At 45.4% G+C, this 22,849-nt stretch overlaps 1 protein-coding gene across 1 annotated transcript in view; it reads left to right on the top strand.

Annotated features, from left to right (window-relative positions):
* The first annotated feature begins 9,811 nt into the window (after window positions 1-9,811).
* MBP (myelin basic protein) overlaps window positions 9,812-22,849 on the top strand; it is a 100,790-nt gene continuing 87,752 nt past the window's right edge. Inside the window, exon 1 of the mRNA XM_023741568.1 lies at window positions 9,812-15,259. Coding sequence (XP_023597336.1) covers window positions 15,209-15,259 — 51 coding nt within the window. The 5' untranslated portion in view covers window positions 9,812-15,208. The remainder of the gene's footprint in view (window positions 15,260-22,849) is intronic.

Consider the following 22,849-nt stretch of genomic DNA (forward strand, 5'->3'; position numbering starts at 1 on the left):
CTAAGGCTACCATAACAAAGTACTGCAAAGTGGGTGGCTTTAAACAACGGAAATGTGTTGTCTCACAGTTCTGGAGGCTGGCAGTCTGAATTCAGAGTGTGGGCAGGGCCATGTTCTCTCCAGAGCCTCTAAGGAAGATCCTTGTCTCTTCAGCTTTTGGTCGCCCCAGGCATTCCTTGGTTTGTAGGTGCATCTTCATGTGGCCATCTTCCTTCTACTGCCTCTGTCTGTCTGTCTTCTCTTCTACATGGACACCACTCAAATGGAATTAGGATCCAGCCTACTCCAGTACAACCTCATGCTAACAAATAACATCTTCCAAAGAGCCCATTTCCAAGCAAGGTCACGTTCACAGTACTGGAGGTTAGGACTTCAACATATCTTTTCGGGGGACACAATTCAATCCATAACAATGTCTAAGTCTCCACCAATCAGAAGCAAGTTAAAGAACTGGGATATGATTTATTCAGCTTAGCATGTTGCCTTATTAAGTCAAGGTAGACTAAAGCAGTACTTTAATAAAATAATGATTTTCACCTATTTTAGGAGCTAGGTTTCTCTTATGTGTGTGCTTGGTGGTGTGTTTTGGTTGTGTTTGTGCTGGTTCTGTCAGAGGTCTGAAAAAATGTAATAACCTTGAAAGCGCCTGAGACCAAGGATTTATGAAGTAGGAACACCAGCTGCAGTCATCTTCCTAGAAAACCACGGAGGATAAATTACTTTTCCCAGGCAGGCATAATGCACGGATGCCTTCAATATTTCATTTTATATTGCTTTATGAAAGGTGTGTGGTTTGAAAGGCGGACGATGATGCTGTTATTTCATCATTATTTTCTGATGTCAAGACTTATTTTGAAACGAGGAGGATTTAAACCAGATATTAAAAGCGAACTTTATTCATTTCAGCCTGGTGATTGGAGGTTGTTATGTGAAGGGCAAATGGAATTCAGAGACGTGTGCACCAGGCAACCAACTTCCTGAGAATGCTGGGAAATGTCCTGTTGAACACCACATTAGGTGCTAGTCCCAATGCTGAATAAAGAACATTTATGTAGGGTCAGCAACACCCAAGTGAAGTGTGTTACAGGAACTTAAAAGTAAATTTGAATGTGAGGATAGAGTGAGTCCTGGACTGAGTGTGCTGCCATTAAAACTAAATAAAACATTTGCTCATGAAGATGGAAAAGGTCCCAGGCTGTGTTTGTGTGTAGGCTGATGTGGTACAGTCACTCTATTGGGACCCCAATCAACATGAAACGTAACTTCATTTGCTTTTATGGCTTCTATCAAAGAAGAATTTGAAAATTTACCCCGACTCAGGGGCCCCTCAATCCACGAAGGGGATCCCAACCTCTTTACATTGAACTATGCTTAGTTACTGTGATAGCTATAGCCAGATTGAGTGGTAGGAATCTATCCTTCCAATCTCAATAGTTTTTCCACTCTTAGACTAATTATCTTAGTCACTTTCTCTGGAGTTCTGTGTACTGCTGATGAGATGGATTTGTGGCTAATTATATGCATTTTGGTAGTATGTTATAGAGACCCAGGAAGGATGGATATGGAAACAGAGAGGAGAGGCAGAAATTGTTCATTCTTTCCTTAAAACAGGTCAAGCTCAGGCCCAAATGAGTGCCCTCAGGCCTCCTGAAAGAAAAGAGAGAACTATCAAGCTGAGGTCATTGTATTGGGCACCAACTGGCGGTAGTATCAGACCTCGTCTAACTTCAGGGCGAATGAGAATTAGCATCAGTGTCAGTCCAAAACTGATTCCTATGAGGTGGAAGTCAGACATACCTCCCCTGTCCAGCGTTTTTTGCCAATTCTGACACCAACCATCCTCCCCATGGCACTTTGTACTCTCTGCTGGGTTCGCTAATTTGTTGTAATGGCCACACAGAACTCACGGACCATGCTCACAGTTATATGGTTTATTAGGGAAGTAACGTGGGATCAGGCTCAAATGGAAGGAACAGGATCAGTGTCAGAAAGCACACAGGCATGGCCTGGAAGGCTCCTCCAAAGTGAAGAGTACATCTCTCCCTTCTTCGGTATAGGACAGCCCTCCCCACCCCTGCTCAGGACAGGCCTACTCTCGGCCCCCTCAGGACAGGCCTCCTCTCACCCCGTCAGGACAGGCTCCTCTGGGGCCCTCTCGGGACAGGCTCCTCTTGGGCCCCCTCAGGACAGGCTCCTCTCCGCCCCCTCAGGAAAAGGCACTTCTTGGCCCCCTCAGGACAGGTTCCTCTCAGCCCCGGCCCTGCTCAGGCAAGTGTTAACAGCTCTTTTAGCTCAGCCGACAAGTGCCTGGAGGCAGTCCACTCTACCAGCAAGCCTGCCCAAAGGCCCTCAGCTCTCTTGTTCCATGGATCAGGGAGCCCACTGTAGCTGCCTTTGTTCCATGGGCCAGGAAGCCCACTACACTATCTTATGCCAGTCTCCTGGTTGTGCTGCTACTGCTCCAGTGTTACAACTCTCTCTGTCTCCTAGGTCTAGGAGGTTCTCAGCACAGGGTCCCCAGGTTCAAAAGACAAGCTCAGCTCCCGACTCTTCTTGATGGTAGTGAGGTCCTGCCCCAACCTCTGTGGGATGGCTGCTTATATAGGCAGGTGGCTGAGTCCTGTTGGGGGCAGACCTGTGGGGCTGTAGGTCCAACAGTGGGTTGGTTTTGTCTTCTGATTTATACCCAGCACCTTTCTGCAAAAAACGATGGAGGCAAAAGTATGTGAGGTGGTTGTTAAACAGCTGTCATCAAGTTGGCCCTTGACTCATGGTGACCCCATGCACAACAGAACTAAATGCTGTCCAGTCCTGCACCATCCCCATGATCTGCTGAGTATCAGACCATTGTGATCCACAGGGTTTTCACTGGCTGATTTTCAGAAGTAGATCTCCAGGCCTTTCTTCCCAGTCCACCTTAGTCTAGAAGCTCCACTGAAACCTGTGCAGCGTCACAGTAACACAAACCTCCACTGATGGACGGCTGGTGGCTGCACATAAGGTGCCTTGGCCAGAAATAGAACCTGGGTCTGCTGCACAGAAGGAGAGAATTCTACCTCTGAGCCACCAGTAGTGAGTCTCCCCTCCAAGCTCAGGCCAGAGGCCCTGGAGGGTTCACCCCTCTAGCATCCCATGGACCAGAGGAGGAAGGAGGGTGGGTATGCTGGAATCCCACCTCATCTCGGCTCTGTGGCTGCTCTCTCAGGCACTGCCACCTAGTAGACAAGCAATGTGACATTTCATAGCGTCTCAGCATGGGCTGAGCTCCCACGTCGTGGACCCGGCTGTTAGCAGCTGGATACTCCTTGTCAGAGGCACTCCATTTGTGAAGCTGCTCAGTGTTCCGGAGCTAGGGTCCTCAGTTCCTGCCTTGTAGAAGTTACCGAGGCAGTTTCAGGTGGCTGGGACCTGAGGGATCTCTACTCCTGTTTCCTGAAAGGGAAAGCAAAGGGGGCCCGAGAGGTGAACGGCCTGTCCAGTCACAGCCGCCAAGCAGAGACAAGGCCTGGGTTTCGGTTGCTGCTCGTATCCGTGTTCGTCCCTTCTCATCATGCTGGCTTTGATGTTTCCACCTCCAACTTGAATCCTGGGATTGGGGTCAGATAAGAAATTGTGTATCCACAAACATTACCATTTTGGAGAAGTATAAATATTTAGAAGTCCCTGGGTGCTGCAGACAGTTAACACACTCGGTTGCTGACCGAAAGGTTGGAGGTTCACGTCCATCCACAGGTGCCTTGGAAGAAAGGCTTGGTGATCTACTTCCAAAAATCAGCCTTTGAAAATCCTATGGATCACAGTTCTACTCTGACACACATGGGGTTGCCATGTGTCGGAGCTGACAACCACTGGGTTTTGGTTTTATTGTTGTTTTCATAAATAATTTACACACTTTATTATAATGTGGTCATGATTTATCAGTTAAGTCACAGTATTGTGAATATATTCTTCCAAGATGTTAACATTTTTCAAACCATATCCTTACATCCTGGAAAAGACATTTCTGAACAGTTTTGATTTTGATGGAGCAATAAAATCATAGGCCTCGACCTAGCAGTAATAAATCACTGCCTTTTGAAAGGATATTGATCTTTTGAGGCCTTCAAGATGCCATTTGGAAATTAAATGGCATGCAGAAAACACTTGGAAAGTCAAAGCTCCTCAAAACACAAGCTTACTGGCGACTTTATGTTCATGGTATATGCCTTGTGCTCTAGGTATTTGTTATTTAATTACTCGTTTAAACATCATTTTTTCAATAGCAGAATTTAAAAAGATACTTAATTTAATGATGTATTCTTGTGGTGCTTCAATATTTGTTGTTACTCTGTGACTGTGTTCATGTCCAAGGAACTAAGCTATGAATGCTTTGCCAGTGGTGTTGTCGTTAATAAATTTAGTCATCAGAATATATGTTGAAAGGTCAAAAAGGAAATGGTGTCCCTTCTAACCTTTCATTGGAGCTCCTTTCCTTAATAAATTAAGACTTAGTGCATTGAGAAACCTTTTATTTTATTTTTTTTTAATATAAGAACCTGTCTTAGTCTCCTAGTGTTGCTGTAACACAAATACCACAAGTGGGTGGCTTTAAAGAACAGAAATTTATTGTCTCACAGTTCTGGAGGCTGAAAGTCCAAATCAGGGTCTCAGCTGTGTTGATTCTTCCCTTGTCAATAGCCCTGGGCATTGCTTGATTCCTTGGCTTATAGATGATCTCACATGGTGTCTCTTTCCCCATTTGTCTCCATGTCCATTCTGCTATTTCTCTTACTCAGAAGTGATTAGATTTGGAACCCACCCTACTCAGGTATGGCCTAATCAACATAACAAAGAAAACCCTATTTCCAAACAGAATCATATTTACAAATATAAAAAACCAGTTGCCATCGAATAGAACTCTACTCCATAAGGTTTTCAATGGCTGATTTTTCAGTAGCAGATTGCCAGGACTTTCTTCTGAGGTGCTTCTGGGTGGACTCAACCTTTCGGTTAGCATCCAAGCACGTTAACCATTTGCACCACCCAGGGACTTCCTGTCTCATCGTAGGGCTAGAGGATGAAAGAAGCATTACTTCTAGAAGGTTCCAAGAGAACCGCACATATAGTGAGCTTCCTGCCACATTGGCCTATCAATAGGTTTCCTGTTTCCAAATCCAAGCTCTTCCCACCAAACCATATGCTCTTGTTGTGACTGTTTCCCATCCCTCTCCTTTAAATACGATTGTCATTCTTTAGCATCCTTTGTCTTCCAATGGTGTCTTCGAAGCAAGGAGCTCTTTGGTGAAATGTTACATGCTGGAGCTTGGCTCTGGTCCCTGTGGGACCAGGGTGGAGTTGCCAGCCTGTCGGAGCATTCTGTTCCCAATTACGATCCAGAGGTTTTAGGTAAAAGATGTTCAGATTCCATCTGACAGAGACTGGAGAAACCCCGAGAGTATGGCTCTTCTGAGGTTCACCCTTCAGCCAAAGATTAGACAGGCCCATAAAACAAAACAAGTCTAAAGGGGCACATCAGCCCAGGGGCAAGGACGAGAAGGCAGGAGGGGACAGGAACGCTGGTAATAGGGAACCAAGGTCAAGAAGGGAGAGTATTGCCATGTCATGGGGTTGGTAACCAATGTCATAAAACAATACATGTACTAATTGTTTAATGAGAAGCTAGTTTGTTCTGTAAACCTTCATCTAAAGCACAACAATAACTAAATAAATTATTTAATTAATTTTAAAAAAGAAAGATTTTCAGATTCTGATGCCCTCCATCTTTTCAAGCCAAGATTCAGAGCATCGCTATTTGGCCCCAGGCCATGTTAAACTTCTGACCTGAGACAAGGATCTGCATTTTCTTACCTGCCTGCAGGCTGCCAATGCCATCAGCCTGCTGTCAGGAATTTCTGAGTCGCTGGAGGTGGATGAAACCCCGCAAATGAAGTAAACACGGGGCTGTTGTTGTTATTCACTGGCCTGGCCTCGAGCAGTGCCCGCAGTGTTTGTGTCTGTCTGGGGTCATGTTCCACACACGCCCTGTTGTAATGGTGCAGGAAGGCTCGCTGTTCTCCTGACTAATGCTGTGCACTGCACAGCACTTGTAACACATTAACCAGCCCTGTCCCCAGCACAGCCAGGAAGTGACCGTTCTCCACTGCCAGCCTGCACATGGGGAGGCACCCACAGAAGCCCCAGCAGGACAGCACCGGCACGGCACAGCTGGTCCGGCTGCTCCTCAGGGCTTCCTGTGGGCCCAGCGGCCTGCCTCCCTGCTGGCCGGGCAGCACGACCAGGGAGGACTTACGTAAAGCTTCCAGCAGGCAGAGGGCTAGGCTTCATCTGTGATGACTAATCCTCACAGCAGGCACCAGGCCCCCCGAACTCCCCCAGGATGGGGAGGGGTGTATCGGCTGTGCCCTCGTGAGTCCCCTCCTTGCCCGATCAGAGTCTGCTAGCGTGACTGTGCTTGTTCCATCTCAGTGGCCACGGATGAGCATCAGCGTGCTCATGACCCGGTTACTTCCCATCTCTCCACGCTAGCTCCAGAACGCCGAGCTCCTTACCTGGCCTGGGACTTGTGAATGTGGTAACAGGAAATCTTAAAAGGAGATCTCACTTATGCACCAATGAACTCTGTCTCCACTCTTTTGTAGTTTTGACGGGTGGTGTTCGAGCTACACCAAAAGCTGGATGCCCCAGAACTAGTTATTAAAATAGCGGCTCTTTCTACAAAGTCAGGGGGCCTCCATCAGGTTTCCAACAAACTCGATTTTAACATAATTCCATAATTTTCTTTAGAAATATCATCGATAATTTTAAGGACATGTTCTTCCATGCTATAAATCTACTTATATCTGGGAGTTCTGGGGGAGACTAAGGGTAGTGGCAATCAGCTAATGGATGGTACTGTCTGATATTGCCAAAGCAAGCATTCCCACCCTAGAACATCAAGAAGCTGGTTCTTCTTGGGCAATTCTTACATGAGTGGGTCCAGATTGGGCTTAGGAACTGTCTCTAAGATCCATCAGGATACCCAGCCCAATGCAGGTCCTGAAGACAGTTCTAGGGTGTATGTAGACTTCTTAGGTGGACTTTGGCCTCAACCTCAGAGAATTGGGAAGGTCGGGAGGGAAGGGAGCCTGGGCAGGTGAGACTCTACCCCAGCCTCAGAGATGGAGGAGGGGACCAGGTGGCAGGGTGCTTGGCCCTGAGCCCCCACCTCAGGCAATCATTGGCTCAAGTTGTGAGGGTTGATTCAGAGGGGGCTGCCTGGGTCCTTTGCTAGTGATTTCTGAATCCTGATGCATCCTACTAACCAAAAGGTCGGCGGTTCGAAACCGCACGTAACTGTGGAAGAAAGATGTGGCTGTCTGTTTCCGTAGAGATTTACAGCCTTTGCAACCCTATAGGGTCTCTGTGAGTCAGAATTGACTCAACAGCAGTGGGTTTGGGATGCATCCTGCACACACACACACCCACGGTGTCTGTGCAGAGTGAGCCTGTGATGGAAGAGAGGAGTGTGGGGAAGCAGTGGGTGTCAGACCTTAGCTGTCAATACAGTGTGCTTCCCACCTCCTGCTCTAGTCTGTGAAATGGTTTTGTTATTTTTGTCGTGTGTGTGTGTGTGTGTGTGTGTGTGTGTGTGTGTGATTTATGTTTGGCTGTTGGTAGTTGTTTACTATGTTCTGAACACAGCGTGTTACAGAACATTCTGATCTGAGAAATAGAAATGACAGTCTACAGAAAGAGACATGGATGATAAATGCTTGGGGCTGGTAGAGAGAAGAAAATGGGGGAAGGGGAGGGAAAAGGAAGAGAGGGACAGAGACAGAGACAGAGAGACAGGGGAAGCATAACAAGGATATTGAAGGAGTAGAAGCCAGTCAATTAGTTACGTTATTTTGTTGGTTCAGAAATCCCTTGTTTTTGTTATACACGTGTTCCTTGCTCTTTTAAACCTGGTCTCTAGATTTTATTTTGCATGTCACAGAGAGGCATATTGTCTGCTCGGCCAACTTGATGTATCACAAACCTCTCTTTGGGGGGTGGGGTTTATTTTCATCTTTGCAGGGGGCATGGCCAGAGGTGATACCTCAAACCCCGACCATTCACGCGCAGGTCTCTGAGGGTGCTGCTGGCTGCGGTCCCAGTCACAGGACATTCGCTCTGAGGCTTTAGCCTTACGAGACTGGGTAGGCCTGCACTGGGGCCATACCTGTCCTGCTACCCCCACCCTGTGCTCCATCGGCTTGGAGTCAGGGGGCCTTGCTGTGGGCTATTCTCTGCAGCCTACTGCTTTCTGTTGGGCTGTCTGTCCTGCTCTTAGCATTCCCAAAAGGGAAATGATGTGGCCTTTGGGAATTTTAACTGTTTCTCCTTCGTTACCTTTATTCAGGTTGTCCTATTCCTAGGATACCCTGTCTATACCTGTCTCCCTCAGTCTGAATTCTGCACAGTGTTTTCCCTCAAGATTCAACATACAACCCAGTTGTCAAAGAAGCCTTCACTCGAGTGTAAACTCCACATCAATCTTTCCCTTGTTTCCATGCTTCTAGAATGGATGTAACCTCCAAAACACAAAAATGCTCCTAAGCACCAGGGGCTGCTCACTCGGCCCTGGCAGCCAGGCCGAAGTAACCTGATGTCAGTTGATCTCAGTAAAGAGGGAAGGAAGGGTTCAGTCAATCACGTTAAGATTAGCCAATGGTTGATGTTATGTATTTCTCCCTCCTCAAAATGGTCTCCCAATAGGCATATAAGGAACCCTGGTGGCACAGTGGTTAAGTGCTCAGCTGCTAACCAAAAGGTCGGCTGTTCGAACCTGACAGCCACTCCACAGGAGAAGAATGTGGCCGTCTGCTTCCGTAAAGATTACAGCCTTGGAAACACTATGGGGCAGTTCTCCTCTGTCTTATAGGGTCTCTATGAGTTGGAATTGACTCAATGACAACAGGTAAATGCATATGGAATACCTGTTCAGAAGAAACCCTACGTTCAAATTTCAGTGAGTTTTGATTATTTTTAATACATGAAAGGTTAGCATTTTGGGATCATAGCTGACTCCCTGTTCATCTGCATCTGCACTCAGCACTGCATGTGACAAACAAGCCCTGCTCTAAGGGAGGGCAGAGAAGGCAGCTGCACTCTTGGGATGCTATCAGGGTTGTTGCCTTTGCATGCATTACCTTATCTAATCCTCGATACACTACACTGCAGGTATTGTTATCTCCTTTCTTACAGATGAGAAATCAGAAGCTGAGAGAAATTAAATTTGCTAAGCTCCCCCAGTAAATAATTATTGGCAGGGATGGAATTAAACCCCAAATAATTGCTGGCATAACTTTTCACCAGCTGTTATTGTAAGATATTAGGTAGAGAATTAAAGTCTGTACTGTTCTTATTATGCAACTTGTGTATCCAGGCACATGTTTATAAGAAACAGGCTTTCATTATTCATGTTTTCTCTGGATTACTTGATAGAGTAAGGAGCCCTGGTGGCACAACGGTTAAGCACTTGGCTGTTAAGTGAAAGGTTGGCAGTTCAAACCCACCTATCGGCTCCACAGGAGAAAGACCTGGCAATCTGCTCCCATAAAGATTACAACCTAGAAAACCCTATGGGTCAGTTCTACTCTATCACTTGGGGTCACTATGAGTCGGAATCGACTCAATGACATCCAACAAATGTTAGAATAAGGTCTTATTTTTCTTTATTGTCCTAATTAATAATTTAGAAATGTATGATATCTTAGACCTACCCTAATACTTTTTTTCCCATACAGAACACATTCATAATGTAATTAGGAGCTCGGCTGCTAACCAAAAGGTCAGCAGTTCAAATGCACCAGCCACTGCTTGGAAACCCTGTGGGGCAGTTCTGCTCTGTCCTGAGGGGTTGCTATGAGTTGGAATCGACTCAGCGGCAATGGGGTTTTTTGTTTGTTTGGTTTTTGGTTAATCCCTGTTTTTCACTGTAATATATTTCTCTCAGCTTTACTGTTCTCAACTGTGAAATGGGAATAAAAGGGCCCAGTTTACAGGCTTATTCCTGTAATTCATGCATGATGTGGTTTATAGAAACATCAGGGATGAAGCCAATCACTATAAAATTATTCCTGCATCTCCATAGAAACATTTCATTTTAGGATTGCTTTCTTAAACAAGGACTCTTAAAAAATATTGTGCAATCAACAGCATGTTATAAAAGCAAAGCCGAAAGAACTATAAACCTGTAAAAATGAAACATCTGTGTCCCACAACATAGGCATAAATACACTGTACAGATTGGTTATTAATAAGCCCACACACACAGTGAAGTACAAAAAAACATAGGATTACTTCCATACTACCATAAATTTGATCTTGCATTACTGTACCGAACGTGTGTGTCAACTAAATCCTCAACAGGGAAGAAGTTTGTCTTCTCACATTTTAGAAGGTTCTGGGAGGGGCTGAGATGATTTGTTGGACCACATCTACTAAGCCGGCTCTCTAGGAAGATTTGAATTGAGGTCTTCTTAATCCCACAATTAATTTATTTAAACAAAGAGTTTCACATTTCCATTGCCCATAAAACTGCACCCAAAGGTATTTCAGAAACGGCCCATTTGGCATTTTAAAATCTGAAGGCTTCTCTGAAGATCTGGGGAATTGCTTTTTCTTGAATCTCCTACCTGCTTCCACCCACATTTTTCTTTTTTCCCCCAGCCTGCAACACTTGGGATGGTCTTAAACCAGCAAAAGTTGCATTACTTCCTTTAATTTAGTTGTTGACGAGGTCGATTTAGTCGTCCACGGGGAAGTAGGTACATGGGTGTGGGCTAATTGTGTGATGTAACCTCTGGCTTCTCAGCAGCGCCTGATGTTTTTACGTCTTTCCCTTCCCTGGACCTTGACAGGCTGAGAGTGATACACATGTATATGGGGACCTACGTAAACATCTCTGAAACGTGTATGAGATAGCAGATAGCTCAGAGCTGGATGGATGCCCCTTGAGCTGTCCACCACCCACCCTGGTAACCCTGGGCCTGGTGAAGGGGAGAGAGCCCCTCAGCTCCAGAGAATTTCATTACCGGAACCTGAGGCCCAGCATTGGGTACACCCCTGGAACCTGGGGTGAGAAACTGGGTCTCATCTGCCCTATTTACAGTAGCAAGAGCTGGAACTACCCAAGCTTTCCACTCCTAGCTATAAACCCAAAGGAATTGTGAGACTCGAACAGATACTTGTACATCAGTGTTCACTGCAGCAGTATTATTATACAGTATATATGCTCCAATTGTTATTTGATTATTCACAATAGCCAAAAGGTGAGACAGCCCCAGTGTCCATCAACAGATGAATGGATACATATAATGTGGTCTAACTATATAATGAAATGTTATTCAGCCATAGAGTTACATACTACCCTAGGGAGGAACCTTAAAAATGTGATGCTGAATGAAATAAGCCAGACACACAGGGACAGATACTGTAGCGATAGCTCATTTATATGATAAGTGGCGCGATAGTTAAGCTCTGACTACTAACCGAAAGGTTGACAGTCCAAACCCACCAAGAGGCACCTCAGAAGTAAGGCCTGGCAATCTGCTTCTGAGAGGTCACCGCCTTAAAAACCCTATGGAACAGTTCTACTCTGCACACATGGAGTCACCACGAGTCAGAATCAGCTTGATGGCAACTAACAACAACAGCAAAGAAGAAATATCTAGAATAGGCAAGCGTATAGAGACAAAAGCTTGTTAATGGTTACCAGGGCCTGGGGGCAGGGGTTGGAATGAGGAGTCATTGCAGGAGCACTGAGTTTCTGTTTAAAAGCCAAAAAAACTTACAAACAAACAAACCCGTTGCCATCCAGTTGATTCTGACTCACAGGGACCCTATAGGCCAGAGGAGAACTACCCGATAGGGTTTCCGAGGCTGTAACTGAGTTTCTGTTTAGAGAGATGAATGAATAGTGGTGATGGTTGCACCACATGGTGAATAGAATTAATGTCTCTGAGTTGTACACTTAACAATGGTTTAAAGGGCAAAGCTTGTTAAATATTTTTTACCACAATTAAAAAAAATTAAGCTAAAAAAAGAAACAGCTGGAACACCCTGTACAGGGCCACTGGTTACCACAGTGCCAAGCAGGTGTCCTGCCCAGCATTCCCGTGCTGACATTTACATGTCAATAAATTTTATCTGCGTTCATTCCTTAAAGGACTCCACAAGGTAACCTTCAGTTGTCTCAGCTACAATGAGCCTATCATTAAAAATAAAAAGCCAAACAGTTAAGATGGAGGTGATTCCCAGTACTCTGGGTTGTGGCTCTAACTGTATATGCGTCATCCAAGCCCTGCAGCTAACAGAAAGCATGGATGACCAGGACACATGTGGAAATTCTCAATCCCTTTGGCCTCTGAGAGGTCTGATCCATAACTGACTTTCCATCTAAGCTGCCTGCAGCAGCCCCAATACAATCTGAATGCCTCTCCCTCCCAGCACAGCTCTGCCCACTGTGCCTTTTCTGTTTCACAAAAAGCTTCTAAAATTACCCGAGAGATCTTCAGAGTCAGACAGGCCTCCACGAGGCCTCCGACATGTCCGTCAGATTTTTCTCTTGCTCTCTCAATTTGATTAATCGCCCAAAAAATGAAACAAAGTGAAGGTGACAGCTGAACATGCAGCTCCTTCTCTCTGCAGATCATTTCCTTCCGTAACTACAGAAGCCCCCGAAACTAGCGCCAGGGGGTTCTCCGTCCCAGTCGTGATTACATCTGTCCTTCTGTCACCCCCCCCACCTCAGAGCACAGAGCGGGGCAGAGTGCTCGAGCTAATGAACCAGGCTGTCAGGCACTCAGGATCGTAGGCCAGAATGTGAGTGGATTTACACTCCGCGTGGTTCTGAGTACTACATGAGTACAGCTCCAGTGTCAATGTTCAGAAAATGTCTTCCCATCGGTGAAGGGCCCCCATCTCAGAGACTACCACACACCAAACTGCCATTTTGTCTTCCCTGCCTTTCTTCTCCTGCCAGTATGTAAATTGTGCTTTGAAGGCTAGAATTTACCTTGGCTGCTAATTCATAAAACCCTACAAGCCTTATTGTGAACAGGAAGGCAGATACACAAGTGTTTGATTATTGTTATTCTGTATATCATATACATACTGCATGAACTTAAAGAGGACGAACATTGGAATGACAGCCATTCTATACCCAACACTCAGCCACATCTCACAAGCGATGCTCATCCATGTTTGCTGACTGTAGTTAGACCCCAAGAGAGCAAAAATAATTCTCTTTCCCATTTTTACCCACTCTTAGCAAGTAAAGTACAATGCGTGCCCCAAACCTCCATTTCCCCAGTGAGAAGATTACCCTGTCAAGGTTTTTGAGGTAAGGTGGAGGATAGAATTCCACTGGATACTGAAATTATCTGCAAAGGTAGATTTACATTTTTGCAATCACTCATATTAAATGTTGCTTTTTTTCCCTCTCATTCACTAAACAGTTGCATTCAAACACTTCACATGAACCTTCAAGGGTAGTAATACCTTTATCATCACAGGAAGCTCCTCTTTGATTTACCTAGAAGTTTTCCAGAGCACATTATCAGCCCTTTGTTTTAAGTTGTTGGAAACACAGCCCTTTTTTAAATCTCTCTAATGATGCTTTCTCTGGAAATGAGAGCACCCAAGCACCCATTTACATAATATTCAGATAGGTGGGGTTTTTCATTCTTCATGCAGTTGAATGTTTATGGTCTCCACAGTGTAACTCACTATATCCAACATGCACGGAGAGATTATGCTCCTAGGAGCAACTCCTGCACTGTACATTTGTATGGCTTCCCTTCCCCGTCATTCAGTCCAACATCCATGGTCAGATGGGGCTACTCGTGGAGAAAGTGTCCCTCATGAAGAACTTCATTCGTCACTGGAAAGGCACCAGTAGAACTGTGAAAAACTCAAATATTAGGCAATTCCCTCTTTTCTAAAGAATGGCTTTTGGGAAAGAAACTTGCCTTGTATTCAGGCCTATGTAATGTTTCGTAAATTGCCACTTCCAATTTTGAGAAATTATTCATTTTATTTACCTTTCAAGGATAACTCTGGGTCTGGTAGGTGAGTTCATACTCATGTCTTCTTTGCAAAGAATACAAAAATAAAACCAAACTAGTTGCCATCGAGTCGACTCTGCCTCATGGCGGCCCCGTGTGTGTCAGAGTAGAACTGTGCTCCATAGGGTTTTCAATGACTGATTTTTGAGAAGTAGATCGCCAGACCTTTCTTCTGAGGCACCTCTGGGTGTGTTCAAACCGCCAGCCTTTCAATTGGCAGCTGAGCACGTTTACTATTAACCACTTGCTCCACCCAGAGACTTTTACAAAGAAAACATCATGGAAAACTACATTTAAATTGTCTCTCAGGACCATGGTCTCCTGAGACAAAGTCTTAGGTGATAGTGTGAGGGGCCCTCAGGTGGAGGAGTCCTCCCTGGGAAGGCATGGTCCAGAGATACTGATGTGTAAGCTATTTGTTTGGAATGGGCCTGGCTAAATTCCTCAACTGGGCCTTTTTTGGGGAAAAAAAATTATGGATTTGCTGCTAAGGCTTGGGTTGGAAAATAAAAATGAGAACACATTCTTTTTTTTTAATCCAACTTTATCTTCTCTACAAATTCTGCAGATTTTTTGGATACTTGTCTGATAGGAAGTCCACAGTCTGATTTTTGTTGTTTCTGTGCTCACACGGGCTCTTTAAAGCAGTTAGCACCCATATCTGCTTATTTTCTTTTATTTTTAGAGGAAGGGTAAGGGCTTGTCTGGAGTCTCAGTTAATCTCATCACATTACACCTGGATAGGAGGTGTGAGTCCCTCTTTAATATGTATTTATGTGTAAATCATCTGAGATTTCTTGAGATGGGTTGACATTTTTTATAGATGAGGAAAACAAACTGAAGTGTGTTTTTTACTGAGCAGAATTTAGGTTCTGGGAGCAATTCTACTTTCTAGTTCTTTACATGGAATTGAAAGACATGGCATTTATTAACAATCTGGCTTTCATGTGTCTCCTGAGCTTTGGGGGTTTAGTTTTTTCTTCTCTAAAGTGAGCATAGCAGTACCTCACAAGATTGCTGTTCTGACTGAAAAACAATGTGGAAAACTCTAAAAGTGCTTGTTTTAAAACTAACAGTTCTTTTTTTCTTTTAGCTTCTGAAGAACGTATTCGTTCACAATGGGAAACCACATGGGAAAGCGAGAGTTAAACGCTGAGAAGGCCAGTAAGGTAAGACGTATGCCCAGCCTAAAAACCCAAATCCCTGAATACGTAAGTTTTATTTTTGTTCTTAAGCACAAAATCCTTGATATAGCGGGATAAAGGATAGGTTTCAGCTGGCACGGCTCTTCCCTGATGATTGGTGGAAAGCTGGGCCTTCTTGACTAACTTGTTCTGGAATATTCCATGTCTACAGACCCTGCGTTGAGTTGCTAACCAAAAGGCCGGCAGTTCGAATCCACCAGCTGCTCCTTGGAAACCCAATGGGGCAATTCTGCTCTGTCCTACAGAGTCGCTATGAGTTGGAATTAACTCAACAGCAACGGGTTTGGTTTGGTTTTTTTGTAGACCCTAACAAAGAAAGAAAGAGAGAGAGGAAGAGAGAGAGAAAGAGAAAGGAAGAGTGAGAGAGAAACAAGAGAGAGAGAGGAGAAAGGAAGAAAAGAGAGAGAAGAAGAAAAATAAAGGAAAAAAAGGAAAGAAGAAAGAAAGAAAAGTAAAAGAAACGGAGTGAAGGGGCCCTCTTTCCTTGCCCACATTCTGTGATTTTCCTGGAAGTACAGAATGGTTCTCAGAAAAGAGATTATAAATCTTCTTTGCTCTCATGCACAAACCCTTTGTTTTTTCAACATTTCCTGTTTCTTAAATAGGATTTCCAATTTCAGTCTGTCTAGTTAGCTGCTGCTTTGGAAGAGCATGAAAATTCAGGCCAATGGCACAGCAATGAAGTGATGGGATTGTCTGCCAGCTCAGAACCTGATTCTGTATTCACCTCCATTGCTCTGGGTGGGAGCGCTGGGCTGTTTCACCACACTTGGCACTTAGCTCGCACTTTCCTTTTTTGCGTACACACATTCCCCTGATCATTTTCTGGAAGAACTTGTTCTGAATCCCAGATGTTTGGCAAAAGGATGGACAACATTTGATGCCTTTTCTTAGAACTCCGCTAAATCAGTCACCTGCATTCAGACTAAACCAAACCTGTTACCATCAAGTCAATTCCAACTTATAGCGCTCATAGCGATCCTATAGGACAGAGTAGAACTGCCCCCATGGGGTTTCCTAGGCTCTAATCTTTACGGAAGTAGACGGCCATAGCTTTCTTCCACAGAGCAGCTGGTGGGTTTGAACCGCTGACCTTTTAGTTAGCAGCCAAGTGACTAACCACTGCACCACCAGGGCTCCTGCATTTAGACTAGTGGAATAAACTTGGCACACCTGGTGTAAGCCCCTGTTAACACTTCTCATCCAGTTGAACACTGGGGCCCCTCGCCTGCGTTTCCTTCCTTTGTTTCTGTAGCTCTCAACCCTGACCGCTCATTTGAATCACCTGAGGAGCCTTTAAAACTACCAGGTCTAAGTCCACCCTCAGAGATTCTGACCAGCTTCTGACAGCAGGTCTTGTGAGCACTCTCCAGGGTTGAGAGCAGGGCTCCAGATTCTTCCCACTCCTGCGTGACCTGGACTGGCCTGCCGGGTTTTCTTCTAAAACTCTCCTGCACTGTACGCTCCTCTCCCCAGAAACTGTTAGGGCAGCCTTAGCACACAGACTGCAACCTCAACTCCTCCAGCCCAGTCCAACTCCCCAGCCCGCTATAATCTCACATAGTCGGCCTTCCCAGCGGTATTTCCCTCTATACCCCGTACCTCCCTTTACTGTAGAAAGTTTGGAAAATACAGAGACAAATGTAGCATGGCACAGCGTTGTCATCGTTGTTGTGTGCCATTGAGTCAATCCCACGTGACAGAGTAGAACTGCCCCGTAGGATTTCCTAGGCTGTAATCTTTACAGAAGCAGATTGCTGGGTCTTTTCTCCTGCGGAGCGGCTGGTGAGTTCAAACCGCTGACCTTTCCGTTAGCAGCCGAGGGCTTAACCATTGTGCCACCAGGGCTCCTTCGTGGCTCAACAGGGGCTCTCAACGTTTCTCCTACTGAGAGGCTTACAACAGATGATATTCACATGGTCCCCAGATCACAGGGCCTCTGATTCTCCAGCTCTGTGTCTACCTCCTCCCTCCCACTCAAGAATCATTTCACATTGCAAGAGAATAAGCCTGACACCGTGGACAAAACTGAATCCACCCTAATGTTAGAGGGGAAAAAAGGGGTATTATTCCATTTCTTTGGTACTTTAACTCAACATGAAGCTATTTGTGCCACATCTCAAGACAAATTACACTTCCCCAGGACGTCATGGTGCTAAGGATGGAAACCTCCACCTTGCACACAGAGGTGGCTGAAAAGTGTCCATTGAACTGAATCAAGTCGCAGCCCCACAGCCCTGAGCCCCGGTTCTGTGACACCGTTTTTACTTCATAATAATAAGCTTGGCAGTGTTCGCGTGTCATTGATTTGTATTTGAGCCTAATTTCTATATCAGTCAAGAGGATAATTTCCCATCATTTGCTTTCAGATCATCCATGTAAAGCAAATGAGTGGTTATATACTGTTCATGCTCATATTTTATCTTAATTACAGTTATGAATCATATTGTTTAGTTACTTGCTGAATGATGTCAGGTCCAAGGTGAACTAGGTGGGATTTATATTTTTATAATGTTGTTATTGATTTGGAATCCCCTTTTCTCCATTGAAAGAAGCATCCATTTTATAAATATATAAATAGTTCTCATAAACATTGAGTGAGGGATAACTCATCATTTTATGTAACACATTCTTAACCTGTATTACTAATAACCTCGTGGTTGACATAATTGTTAATGCCATTGAGCAGCAACAGTATTTACTTCGTATAAAGAACATAGTACCTGTACACAGAGGATACAGTCTCAATTAAAAGTGAAAGCAGAAAAAAACACCTCTTCTCAGCGAGCTCAAGACTGTTAAACGTCGTGGTATGTTAAGTCTTAGAATGACTGATTCGCAACTCCTACTTCTAAAAACCTTTCTGTGGTTTGCAGTTTCTTTCCTGTTGTTTGACATTGTAAAACACTGAGATAAGTGTTTTAATTTGCTTAATTCTATGAAAGTAAGGTTTCTGAGCAACAGAAAAGGCTAGGCTATGCTTTTGTTTTCCGAAATCTAATTTTTGAAGTACCAGTGATTTAAAAACAAACCAAAATATTGAGAATTAAAAAAACCTCTGGTTCCTATAGGTAGTTTTTACACGAAAGAGGTGTCTTTAAAACATTTTTTAACTTGATAGAATATATGTGATGTCTTTTAAGACGAATGCTCTGAGATGTCGCATGGCATGTACGTTACATGAAACATGCATGTATGTTACCTAGCATGTGCATGCATGTTACGTGGCATTGTGTTCTAAAGTAGAACCAGAATGGAAAGAAACGAACTCCCCACCCTATCTTGCACCATCCTGCCTATTTCTGCTTGTGATTTTGTTGTTGTCGTTAGCTGTCATCACGATGATTCCAACTCATGGCAACCCCGTGTGTGCAGATTAGAATTGCTCCATAGGGTTTTCAAGACTGTGACCTTTCAGAAGCAGATTGCCAGGCCTTTCTTCCAAGGTACTCTGTGTGGGTTCAAATCACCAATCTTTCAGTTAGTAGCCCCGTGCTTAACCATTGCGCCACCCAGGGACTCTTTCTATATGTAATATCGGGAGGTATTTTTTTCCTTATGAAAGACGCCGGGGAAGCTTCTGTCTGATGAGGCTGCTGACTGTGAGGGTGCTGCAAGGAGAAGGGGGGGCCCTCTCCCTCACACCAGCCTCCTCACTGCAGCTGCTCTTTTGTCTGTGCCCAGGGACCCCGGGCTTGCTCCTCACCTTCACTAACGCCCATCTTCCCGACACCCTCCATGAAAATGCCTGTCTCCCTTCCCATGTGTAAACCGCTCCCGGCTGCCTGCATAGACCTACACCCATGGGATGGAATATCAATTCCCCTGACCTGTTATTGTCTGGCTCCGGCCTTAGCAGGCAAAGGATACGACTCTCCTGTCTCCTTTCTTCTCTCTCTCTGGAGCCTCGAACACAATGGTACACAGCTGACTGGCAAATACCTTTGAATGGATAAATTAGTCATACAATATTTACTGACTTTTTATTTTTAATAAACACTTGCATTCCTCAGCAAACTGTGCCGAGAGTGTGCTCCACCCAGCACTCTCCTGGGCACTGAGGCGGGGGTGAGGAAGGCACATCCACAGCTCTCAGGTTTTCCCCACTGACTCACCGCCTTGGAAGTTCCCCTCCCTTTCTCTCTCCTCTTGAAGAATACACGCCAGAGTGGAAGAAGGGGACTGTGTTAGTCTCCTGGGGCCGCCGTAACAAAATACCATAAACTGGGTGGCTGACAACAGAAACTCATTCTCTCTCAGGTCTGGAGGCCACAGTTCTGATTTTAGGGAGCCAGCAGGGCTGTGCTCCCTCCGGAGGCTCTAGGGAGGACCCTTCTTGCCTCTCCCGGCTCCTGGTGGCCCCAAGTGTTCCGTGTTTTGCGGCGGCATCACTTCATCACCTGAGCCTCCATCTTCACATGGCTGGCTTCCCTCTGTGTATCTGTCTCTCCTCCTTTTTCATAAGGACATCAGTCATGTTAGATGAAGACCCACCCCACTCCAGTACAACCTCATGTGAACATAACTAATTACATCTGGAAAAGATCCTATTTCCAAAGAAAGTTCACGTTCACAGGTACGAGGGCTTAGGATTTCAGCATATCTTTTTGAGGGACACAATTCAACCCGTAAAGAGAGTGCCACACTAACAGGGTAACTTTGAAATTTCTCTGATTGTTTAAAAAGAAAGGACACATTTTTCAAATCGTGCATTGCTAGTTACAGGTTACATGGGCACATGTTCCGGGTAACAATGTGATCGAGAGCCCTGGTGTTGGGGTTCCATGAGAGAGAGAATATCTGATGACTGACCTACGGGGGAGAGACGCCACGAATCAGAGGTGCTAAATTGGAAGTGTGATTCATTGGTGTAGTAGATGAGTACATTCCTTCAGGGAACAGCAGTTTAAGGGGCTCATTCTCATTCTCAGAACTGAGGAAAGCCCCGTTTTGCCTTTGACTCCCTAACTTTAGAGTCACAGTGGAATTTGATTTCCAAAAAGCCCCATCTCCTTAAGGGACCGTACGTAAGCTTTTCACAACCCATGCGTTTTGTATTTGGCTCCACTGTCGCAATACTGGAGCCCTGGTGGCGCAGTGGTTAAGAGCTCAGCTGCTAACTAAAAGGGCAGTTGGAATCCACCAGCTGGTCCTTGGAAACCCCACAGGGCAGTTCTCCTCTGTCCTATAGGGTCACAATGAGTCAGAATCGAATCGACGACAACGGGGGTTTTGTGGCAATAGTAGTGGGGAGAACCAGGAGGAAGTGTTCCCAGACGTCTTGGAGAGCCCAGGGGCTGGGCTCGTAGAAAGCCCCACAATGCTGGGGTAACACTTAAGGTCTCCACTGGCCCCACACCCACAGAAGGCTCCAGAGAGAAAACTCGATCTGTGACCTGAATATAGGCTCCCTCGCCTTTGGTAATTAGGACCCAAATCAAAGGTAGGTAAGATTTTTGGCTCCGCTGGCTACTGTTGTTGTTGTTGGGTGCCATCCAGTCGATTCTGACTCATAGCAACCCCATGTGACAGAGTAGAACTGCCCCATAGGATTTCCTAGGCTGTAATCTTTATGGAAGCAGATTGCCAGGTCTTTCTCCCATGGAACTGCTGGGTGGGTTCAAACCACCAGTCTTTCAGTTAGCAGCTGAGCACATAACTGCTGCACCATCAGGGATCCTTCAACTGGCTAGTAGATGAATTCATTAAAGTTTGTCAGTAGTAATGAGAGGTTTCACACCAGTTGTTCCTCAGGAGAATCAGCAGGTACGCAGAAGAGTGCCCACATAGTCTGCTTAGGCTGCTCCGGTCTCCTGCAGCGTTTCTTGGATGCTGTCCATCTCTTGAGTGTGGGTTGGCTCTATGGTGATTTCTGGTGGCAGCTAAGCCTGCAGTTAGTGACTCGGTGAGGTTCAAAGATGCACCGAATGATATCAAAGCCAGTACTTATACTGATAATAGCACCTCCCAGGAGCCAAGCCCCTTGTAGACAGCATCTGCATCGTGTGTGTCGTTTGAGAAACCCGAGCACATTTGCTGCTTGGAGAAAGGAAAATCCCACCCAGCAGTGTCTGCCACCTCACCCCTGCCAGAAGAATGGATTCTGTAAAAGAAACCTGTTGTCGGCGAGTCGATTCCAACTCATAGCATCCCTGGACTCCATACCAACCATCAAATGTATTGTCTGTCCTCCTGCCTCTCATAAGACAGCAAAATGTGTCTCTCCTGTTCACTCAGACTGGGCATTTCCTGTTTCAGACTTTGAGCTTCCTGCATCCCCCTCCGGGCGCCTAACCTCAGGGGCATCACCACCATCAGCCCACATCCTCTTGCTACATGCATGGCTAGTGCCACCCGCTGCGGCTCCACTGCGGCTCACGTCTGAGGACTGGAAAGTATGGGTTCCGGAACCTTCCACACCTTGGCACACGCCTTTGACTGTCACGCCTCACAGCCCAGGGGACCCAAGATCTTGTCCCCACATGCTGCACCCATAATATTTCATTCAACCCATCTTCATACTAAAACCAAAACCAACCCATTGCATCGAGTCAATTCTGACTCACAGTGATCTCATGTAGAAATGTGTACCATGGGGTGTTCTTGGCCATAAACGTTGTGAAAGCAGATCGCCAGGCCTTTCTTCTGAGGTGCCACAGGGTAGGTTTAAACCATCAACCTTTAGGTTAGTTGTCAAAAGTAAACCATTTGTACCACCCAGGGACATATCTCCGTAGCATTATTATTGTTGCTGGGTGCCATCAAGTCAATTCTGAATCATAGCAAACCCATGTGACAGAGTAGATCTTCCCCATAGAGTTTCCTAGGCTGTAATCTTTATGGGAGCAGATCACTCAGTCTTTTCTTCCACGGAGCAGCTGGGTGGGTTCGAACCACGGGCCTTTTGGTTAGCAGCCAAGTATTTTAACCACTCTACAGCCAGGGCTCCTTTTCTCCATACTATGACCCTTAAAATTATCATCTTCCCTTTACCAATAACTGAATCCCAAGGCCAGGTATCTAAAAATGGAGGAGCTAGAGTGTGAAGCCAGGGTTGTGTGTCTCCAGCTCGGCCTGCACAACTAGAGTGTGAAGCCAGGAAACTTGAAAAATAAGGACAACCTGTATTGCATTTCTATACAAATGATGAGTGCGTTACATCCATGTTTTGTTTTTGTACGATTATTTTCCTAGGTGTGCTATGCACGTTATATGTGTGGGCGTGTTATGCGCAAAAATATGGTAGTCTCTCTTAATATACTTGATATGTTATTGTTGTGTGCTGTGGAGTTGATTCCGACTCATAGTGACCCTACAGGACAGAGTAGAACTGCCCCATAGGGTTTCCTAGGCTGTAATCTTTACAGAAGAGCCCTGGTGGTCCTAGTGGTTAAAATGCTCAGCTGCTAACTGAGAGGTCCGTGTTTCAAACCCACCAGCTGCTCCATGGGAGGAAGATGTGGCAGTCTGTTTCCATAAAGATTTACAGCCTTGGAAACCCTATGGGGCAGTTCTACTCTGTCCTGTAGGGTCACTATGAGTCAGAATTCACTC

The sequence above is a fragment of the Trichechus manatus genome, unplaced genomic scaffold (assembly GCF_000243295.1).
Source record: "Trichechus manatus latirostris isolate Lorelei unplaced genomic scaffold, TriManLat1.0 scaffold00183, whole genome shotgun sequence".
Taxonomy (NCBI): Eukaryota; Metazoa; Chordata; class Mammalia; order Sirenia; family Trichechidae; genus Trichechus; species Trichechus manatus.